The sequence below is a fragment of the Notolepis coatsorum genome (assembly GCF_963971535.1).
Source record: "Notolepis coatsorum genome assembly, chromosome: 15".
Lineage (NCBI taxonomy): Eukaryota > Metazoa > Chordata > Actinopteri > Aulopiformes > Paralepididae > Notolepis > Notolepis coatsorum.
The window spans coordinates 13,998,422-14,008,451 of NC_140179.1; the positions used below are offsets into that span (position 1 = coordinate 13,998,422).

General features: G+C 40.2%; 1 protein-coding gene across 1 annotated transcript in view; it reads right to left on the bottom strand.

Annotated features, from left to right (window-relative positions):
* The window catches only part of LOC311241677 (fibrinogen-like protein 1), a gene marked incomplete at both ends in the record, with an annotated part of 51,597 nt that extends 47,187 nt beyond the window's left edge, over positions 1-4,410 (bottom strand). Inside the window, one exon of the mRNA XM_084330554.1 lies at positions 4,294-4,410. Coding sequence (XP_084186680.1) covers positions 4,294-4,410 — 117 coding nt within the window. The remainder of the gene's footprint in view (positions 1-4,293) is intronic.
* Between the last annotated feature and the right edge of the window lie 5,620 nt (positions 4,411-10,030).

The following is a 10,030-nucleotide window of genomic DNA, read 5'->3' on the forward strand; positions in this document are numbered from 1 at the left end:
TGTGCCATTTATGGTGGTTAGTATATGCTTTCTGGGTATCGCGCCAGGTCTGAATCACATGTGTGATAAGCGGGCCAAATCGTAATTTGCATTGCTTAATTGAAATGTTGGTATACACAATATCTTGAAGTCTATGTGGGGACACCATCTTCTCCTCCAATGGTCGCCAAGACACAGCTGCTTGAGTGTCAAACCAAGTGATCAGAGGTCTCAGAGAGAAAGCTTGAAAATAATATTTACAGTCTGGAAATGCTAAGCCTCCATAGAGTTTACCTCTTTGGGCAGTTGATCTCTTAAAGCACGGGCATTTATTATTCCAAATGAATTTATATGAGGCAGAATGCAACTTCTGCCAGTAACCAGCAGGAGGAGGCAGCGGGAGCATCGAGCTGATAAAATTTATTCTGGGTAAAATATTCATTTTAATCATTGACGCACAAGCCTGTAATGAATTTTTTTATTTTACCATCTGTTGAAGTCATTTGTAATCCTGCCACCCAAGCTGGAGTAGTTATACCGTACCGTCTGGCTAATAGTAGGGAATATTTCAATTCCGAGACATTTAAAGTGCTCCACCATAAGTATGTTTGCAGGCAGAATGGTAGCCTTCGCAGGCTCATTAAGTGGAAGAAAAGCAGATTTTGGCCAGTTGATCTTAAAGCCGGATAGGCTGCCAAACTCATCTATCACATTGAGAAGATGAGATAGAGAGACGGAGGGATTCTGCATAAACAGGAGTACATCATCTGCGTATAAGCTGTTACATTGTCTTATGTATTGAGCTAAAGGTTCGAGAGATAAGGCGAAAAGGCCGGGACTAAGAGGGTAACCCTGTCTGGAAGAGCGAGAGACAGAGAAGAGTGGCGAGCAGAACTTTCCTGTTAAGATCATGGCCGAAGGCCCTGTGTAGAGAACTTTGATCATATGAATAAAATCCTTTCCCAACCCCATCCTTCTAAGAACTGCCCACAAGTAAGACCACTCCAATCTGTCAAACGCCTTCATTGCGTCCAAGGACATGACCGCTGTAGGGACTGCCACATCCTTGCTGGCATCAATCACATGCAGTAACCGTCTGATGTTATCAGTAACCAGGCGGCCTCTTATGAAGCCGGTCTTATCAGGATGAACTAGGGATGTCATATGCTTTTGAAGTCGGGTGGCAAGAACCTTGGCATATAGCTTAAGATCGGCTCCGAGGAGACTTAGGGGCCTGTAGCTGCCACACTCTGTGGGGTCCTTATCTTTCTTGAGTAAAACAGATATAAGTGCCATATTGACATCTCTGGAAAAATTGCCCTCTTTGATTGAATGTAAAATCATTGAGAGTAATAAGGGACAGAGTACATCCCAGAATGCGAGATAGAGTTCCGGTGGGATGCCGTCCCATCTGGGAGCCTTGCCCTGTTGCATATCTGCAATCGCCTCTCTAAGTTCAGCTAGCGTGACAGGTGCAGCTAACAGTTTAGCACTATCTTCCGAGATATGTGGTAAGTTGATGATCCGATCAAGGAAATCCTCCAGCTTGGTATGATCAAAGACCACCTCTGACTTGTACAGATTGGAATAGAAAGAGCTAAATGTATCATTAATCTTTTTGGGGTTGGTGATTACCTCTCCCTGCTGGTTGTTAATGGAAGGGATATCCGCAAATTGCTCACTGGCACGTATATTCATAGCTAGAAGGTGACTAGGCCTGGAGCCGTGAAAGTAGTAGTGTTGTCTTGTTCTGTGCATCTGAAATTCAGATTGTTGTCTTAAAATGGAGTTAATCTCCTTTTTTACTACCTTAATTTGAAGCTCCAGTCGACTAGAGTAGTTGTGCTGCAATGAAGAGATCAACGTGGCATGAAACATTTCCAGTTCCACCAGCTTGGAGAGACGTCCCTTGCGGAGATTAGATGCAAAGAGAGTAGTGTTATTTCTGATAAAACCCTTAACCGAATCCCATACAATTCTGGGATCCTGTACCGAGCCTGTATTAAACTGCAGGAATTCAGTGAGTTTTTCTTTAAATTGCAAGTTAAAATCCCCATTTTTCAGCAGTGTAGAGTTAAAGCGCCACCTAGGGGCACGGGACGTTATTTTACTGAGTGAAACCTTAAGGAGGATACCTTTGTGGTCTGAAAGTGCTATGGGTAAAAAGTCAACATCAAAGCTATCAAAGAGCCGTGGGGAAGAAAAAACAATCAATCCTGGAAAAAGTCTCAATCCTGGACCTATCAATCAATGGATCCCAAACTGCATTAAAATCAGCTCCTACTATTAATGAGTAATCAGGTAGTTTCAGCATTGCTGCAGTGAGAACAGCATAAAAGTTAGCGTCATACACATTAGGGGCGTAAGCAGAAATCAGCACAATTTTCCGGTTGGAACATTCTATTTTAGCAATAGTAATTCGACCTTCTGCATCGGACCACACATCTAACAGTTTAATATTCTATTTCCGCTTTGCTATTATGGCTACCCCATGGGTCTTGGTGTCAAAAGAAGAATAACTTATGTTATGGTAGAATTTATTTGCCAGTCTTGTGTTCTCCGCCAATAAAAGGTGTTTTTCACTCAGTAATGCAAGATCCACTTCCTTCCTTTTTAGCCACGTTAGTACACTTGTGCGTTTATGCGGTATATTGAGACCCCCTGTATTCCAGATCAATATGTTCAAATTAGCCATAGTCTAAGAAGGCTGCAGTATGACTGAATGTAATTCGTTTGGAGTAGCACACCATAACAGATATATATCCATTTGTTAAGGTCCTATTGAGATCCGAGCGTGAGCGTGAAAACAAACATAAAATAGAGCGAGTCCACTGGAAAGAAAAACAAAAAAACCCACAATCCCCCATTCCCACCCCCCTCCCCCCCTTCAAAATACTTGTCCGGTATCGCCCGCAACCACAACAACCATATGTATCCTACCATAGGGCCTAAAACCCTCAAACCTACCATAAGTAGATTACTCTCTCAGTGGTTGCTTGCCACACTCCCAAAACAAACAAAAAAAAGAAAAGAAAGAAAATGCCTCAAAACGTAGAATAAATGGAAATGTTCACATTAACCTTATAAGAACATGGCTAAGTTTAAACAAGAATAAATAGGTAGAAACAAAAAGGGGGTATATACAAAAAGGTTCAACCGAGTTGAAAATACAAAAAGAGGCTTTTAGGACTAAATATAAAAATACGGGAGTCACATCGTGGCAATGAGCGACTACTCCATCCTCGACCCGGAACCGGAACCAGGGTACAACTCTTTCAGCTAAGTAACAATGTTCGTCAAACAGTGTTGAACTTGAGTGCATAGTAATAAAGACATTATTAGCATAGTAGTTAGTAGGCCTGTCCCCGACTAAGGATTTGTATAGTCGACTTTGATTGATCAAAATTAGCCGGTAGTCGTCTGGTATTTTTATAAATTTGTTTGCATTCGACTAAGAGGTTGGCAGTCGACTACGGCTCCTTTCGATCGATTAGTCGACTATTCAACTAGTCGAGGTCAGCCCTAGTAGGTAGTAATAGAGGCAAGGACGATTATTTAGTAACAAAGTGCATAATAGTAAAACAGTTGGTTATTTATTTTCTTTATTTAAATTTTCTTTATTTTCTTCTTCATTTCAGATATTGATTGACATCTCTTTGATGACCCCCCAGGAGCTCAAATAGGAGTGGGTCTGAGGCAGCCAGAAGATGTAGAGCGGAGGAGCTGTCCCCTTCGCTACACGATATGCCAGGTAAAGGACCTTGAAGTGGATTCCTGCGACGATGGGGAGCCAGTGCAGCTCTCTAAGAAGTGGGGTAATCATCCTGATAATAATAATCAAGTAATCAAGAACTGTTGATTTTTTATTTCTTTTTTGATATACCTGTTTATTGAGTTTTTCAGTGCAATCAACATTTACAAATGATATGTGCTTGAAAGTTTTCCATTGGGAACACAGAACGGAATACAAAGGACAACAGACAAAAGTGACAGACAAACAAACAGTTTAATTTAAAATTATAATAATAGTAATAAAAAATTAACAAATTTAAAAAAGACATAAAAAATAAGGAAATACATTTAAAAAGGTGAGTACAGTGATTCATAGGTCAACCAACTCTGGTATTGATTTGAGATGTCGTGCTCATACTGTTCAGAACTGTTGATATTGTGTTAAAAATACAGGTTAGGTTAAAATTCATAAGGTGGCAAGGGGGGGTTGGGTGTCGAAAAGGGGGGGGGGTCATTGGCTATTATTGAACTATTTCATTGTACATTTTAGCATCTGACATCATCAGGGAGGACAATAAGTACCTGGTTTGTGTACTCCCCACATTGGGTCCCCCCACCGTTGCGGAAAGAGGTAGATTCCAGGTTGTCCGCTCTGGCCTCCAGGACCAGCATGAAGAGGACACACAGAGCAGACCACATGCTCCTACCAGGGGGGTTGGACGGTGGTGAAGATGCTGTCGTCGCCTGGTTAGTGTGTCCCTCTCTGGATGGGTGTCCCTCTCTGAATGGCTCTGGGGATCGGGTGTTTCATCATATAGGGTTCTGCTCTCTCCCCCTGCAAGGGGCAACATTCGTGGTTCCGTTCAGGAAGAGTGCATTTGGACAATCCGCATTCTCTGTTAGAGCCACACAGTATTGGAACACTGTTAAAAACTGTTAAAAAAAATCGGACTCAAAGAACACCAGAGCTGCACTCACAGCTAAATTCATTAACTGTGTGTGTATGCAATTCAGCTTTATTCTGTTTTATATGTGTATTTTTGTTAAAATGTATATATTGGGAGGATGAATTGTATTTTATGTAGGCCTATTTTTTTTTATCTACTTTTTCTCCCCATTTTTCTATTTTTCTCCCATCCCAATTTCGTATTATCCAATTCTACCCTCCCCTGTCTCGAACGTTGCTAGACCATGCCTCCCACTGGTCGGCTGCAGTGAGGACGAAGCCTTGCATCACGTGTCCCCTCCGGTACACGAGGAGGCAGCCGTAGCATCTTTTCACCTGTACAGCGCGATCTCTCAGTGGCGAGGAGTAACACGTGGGAGGCTCACGCTGCCCCTGTTACTTCCTGATTCTGCTGTACAGGCGCACCAACCGACCTGTAGGAGTCGCTGTCCACAATGTCCAATCCCCACCCACCAGCTTTCCCACCCCTAACACTGCCAATTGTGTTAGTATGAACGACCAGCCAAGCTGGTAGCAACGCCGAGAGCTGGGCTCGAACCCAGCATCTCCTGCGTTAGTGGCGAGCGCCTTGCCACTTAGCCGCCCCGACATTCCGTGTTTTATTACAATATGGACATTCATAAGGTTTTCATATTGGTGTATTTATTTTTGAGACATTGGCATACAGGGATGCTAGTTAAACGGTTTCTCAAAAAACTGCCTCCAACTCCTTTCAAATAGTTATATTATATATTCTTTCTATAACATAGACATAAATGAATTGCATGTGATTTTACTTGTTGTGTCTAAATTAAAATGATCTTATAACAAACTGCTCCAGTGTTATTTAACACTTATTTTAACAAAGAAATACCACTTACAGCACCTTTAACCTCTTAAGGGGAGACACTGCAGGTGAATAGGGTAAAAAAATTAACTAATTGATATCACAATGAAACTTCCCCAGTTGATTACTTATATTAAGACAAGACTTTTTTGTATTACAAGTTTTCTGAAATTGTATGTTTAAATATGCAAATGAGGCATGATCTACTTAAATATGCACTAATTTGCATATAATTCCAGGACAGAAATCTGAACATTGGATAAAGCCATTTTCAAAATTATAGTTTCATTTTGTTGACATATTAGAGCCAAAGATTATTACAGAGGGGATTTTGGATATCTCTTTTTATCACTCCATAAATCAGAAAATACTCCATTCAGTCCATTTGTATGGTAAAATTCCATATTTCGCCATGTTTTTAGGAATAAAATGTGATATAAATCAGGGTATGAATGCGATATCAACAAACCCTTCTGTAAATACCTTCAGAACATAGATATGAATAGAACTGGAAGGTTTGGTGTATGTGAGTGCTACTGAAGTGGAGATTTCTGGCTCAGAGTATGAGGAAAAACTCTTAAAACTCATTTCTGGGAAAACGCCTTCAAAGTTCTGTATTGTAAAATGCCATACTTTTTTTTTAAACAGATATTTACAAACACAATACCTAATCAAACCATTAGTAATAGACAACCTAAACACATGCCTGATAACTGAATAATAATAATACTGATGTTATTGAACTGAACAGAACTACACACAGGCTACAAACAGTGTAGTACAGTGTAGTACCCCCTAATAGGCAAAAAATATTTGAATAGATATCACTATGAAACTTTCCCAATTTGTTATGTACATATAAACTAAGAAAAAATATATTGCAAGTTTTCTGAAATGTATGTTTATATATGCAAATGAGGCACTTCCCCATTAAATATGTGTACATTTATGGATGCAATAAGGCAAAATGATGTAAAATAAACAACTAAATGTGTGTTATTGACGTTTTATTGTCACTAGTTTCATAGAAGACATGTTTAGGAAGCAAAATATAACAAAATCTCAAAATCAACAAAAAAAGTATATTTGACTATTCACCTGCAGTGTCTCGCCTTAAGCCTGAGATTTATTTCACGTAACAAATAGATCAATACAGTCCGTATTAAGTGATGTTATGTTTCTTTTTCAAATGTAGCCAAGAGTAAAGACCCTAACTCTAGCAAAACAGCAGTCAAAGTGTATATTTTCAGCACTACGTTTGTTTAGCAATGATTTGAAGTGTTATTAGCTAAATATGAGCTTATAAAAATCTCTGCAGCATTGCATCGGAAATCTGAGGATTTAGACGTGAGGACAGGAAGTCGGCATGAAATCGATGTAGAAATATTGCCGTGATTGCCGTGTTTATATCACACGGGTCGAACAAACCTCAACGTTATTACCATAAAATACAACGTATATTGTTTATTTACCTTTCTGTGAACGTTGAAAAACCGCATCTCAATCCGGTAATGATTTAATTCACGGTCTTTGCTGCCCGGGCGCCTGGTGGCACTAAATCTAGATCTAACTCTGCCATTGGAAAGAGGAGATTTGCCCCGATCCATAGATGTGTGACTTGGCCATAATAAGGTAATTTATAGGCCTGATATTCTATATTCTATATTCATATTTCCTATTGCATGTGTCCGGATGACAAAATTCAGTACTGTATCTACAAAAAAAAAACTGTAAATCATCTGCCCTTTATTCATTTGCTTAGATTTGCGTACCACGGGTATTGCACTACCTCCCCTGCAGGTTCTATACAACAAGAGGTGCAAATCCAGAGCCTGCAGAATAATGAAAGACCCCCACCACCCCAATAACAGCCTGTTTCAGCTGCTGAGGTCAGGCAGACGCCTGCGAACCCCAGCTACTAGGACAGAGAGGCTTAGGCTTAGCTTCTTCCCCCAGGCCATCAGAGTCCTGAACAATGAACATTGAGTACCACAGAACACTGAACTATCCACACATAAGCACACATGAGCACACACACGACACGCACGCTGTGCACGCTCACACACTAGCAGCCACTTTAACACTTTAACATGAGCGGGCACACACTCATGCCGCACACACACGCACACTTATGGCCAAAAGGAAAGGCCACTTTAAATTAGTATAACAGGAACAGTGTATTGCACTACCAAAGCTACCTAGCATGTCCTATATGCTCTGTAAATAACTATGTACAGATACCGAGATGTCACACCATGTTATCTGTTACCTGTTTATTGCACAATGTTTTTTTTTTTTTATTGGATTCTATTATATGTTGTACCACTGTATTGCACATCGTTGCGGGCAAGACCACCCGCATTTCATTGTATACTTGTATGCCGTGACAATTAAAACTCTTGACTTGACTAGATGTTTTTGTACACAGGAGGTGCTGAATGAGCTCAGTGGCATTATTTCACTTTGTCAATGTTACATGGTGTTATTCACCGTCAAAGATTAAAACAATTATAATAATTTATATTCTCCTTTGGTTCATTACAATTTACTCAAGCATAGTAACAGATACAATATTTCTGTTATATTCCCTGAGTTCCATAGATGTCCCTAGATCAGGGGTTCCCAAACTTTTTCAGCTCGAGACCCAAAAGAGAAATTTGGTGTTTCCCCGGGACCCAAACTTACAAAAATACATCATGAATTGCCATAACATACATTTATAAACTACTGATAAAGAACACAACAAACCATGAATTTCAAATGTATATGAAATGTATTTATTTAATTATAAATGTACATCACAGCAATAATCAGAGTGTAATGTTAAGTTGCTCACCACCTCATAACATACAATTTTGTAACACTTTATGAACAAACATGTTCTAATCTCCTTTCTATTTCTCACCCCTTTTTCAACCCTCCATTTCTTACCCCCTCCCTCAGTCCCTCAACCTTAAACCCCAACATTGAGAAACATTCTGATTAATTTGTACTGACTTATTTAAAAATTCTACTGACCTGACATCATGATAGAAGGGGTATAATATTTCATCTATGGCACAATGAAATCTAATGAGAGGTATGTGGCTGGTTGAAGTTTTCAACCAGCAGATCTATTCTGGGCATGGTTTTTGAAAGTGCTATTCTGAGGTCATGCTGAGCATTTAGTCTGTTTCTGTATTTGTTTTTCAGGTATGCTAGAGTAGAAAACCCAGATTCACATAAGTATGTGGTGCCAAACTGAATCAACACATCTACAGCTTTTTTATTAAAAAAATCATTTTAATATTTAATTTTTTTTACTTTTTATTGGCGACCCAATAAAAACGGGTCCGCGACCCAGAGTTTGGGAACGCTGCCCTAGATACATAGAACATGCAAATGGACCTTGTAGAAGTGGAGCAATCTTCCATTTACTTGGGTATGTACTTTTAGGCACATTTTCGGAAAATATGGCTAGGGCTTAAGAGGTTAAAAGTATCAAATTTATTTAATATTGACATATATTAACATATTTTGATGCTTTGATCGTCACCAATGGCACACGTTGTGGAGTAACGTTACACACAAATGTTGTGATCGAAGTGAAGACATGGTTGGATCACAGCAGGATTGATACCATATAGCCCTTACCTTCACTAGGATGTACCCCAAAAAGAATATTCCAATTATCTGATTGCGAGTCCCAGTATTGGTGTCGATCGTGTCGCCAACATAATCCGCCACACATCATGCACCAGGAGCATTTCACGCTTCTCAATCCGAACCACTTGTGCGGCAAAGAAAAGTCAGACCGGAGACTTTTGATCGACGCACAGGCCAAGATATAATGTTACAAAGGGTGCTCGATACTGCCACCTGGGGGGATGCGGCCGGTATTACACTTTAGCATTCTCAGGCTGATTCCCCATGTTAACCATTCTCTTCGGTTCAAATAACAAACTCAGCAAGACCGACGGCTTCTCAGTTACAGTGGGTGACAATATTGTCACAAGGAAAGATGAAATTACATACCTAGGTTCCATCCTAGGCAAATCTTTCCTTTCCTGTGACAAAATGGCATCCAATGTAATAAAAAAAAGTCAACCAACGAACTCGATTCTTGTACCGGATCTCCTCTCTGGTAAACAAGAATACCCTGAAGACTCTGGCAGGAGCACTCATTCAAGGGTACTACGACTATGCTTGCACCTCATGGTACCAAAGCACCTCAAAGGCGCTAAAAACAAAATTACAAACATCTCAAAACAAACTGGTCAGACTACTGCTTGACCTTACTCCTAGAACCCACCTCACCCCTGCCCACTTTGACAACCTAGGATGGCTTAGAGTAGACGACAGAGTACAGCAACTTGCAATGGGCCTGGTCTACAAGATACACTACACGATGTACCATGTACATGTCAAAATACTTCCCAAAGGTCAGTGAATACCACGACCACAACACCAGAGGGAGCTCCACAAATCATGTTAAACCCAGATTCGGCTCAAACAAGGGACTAAACACGTTTCGCAATTATGCCACA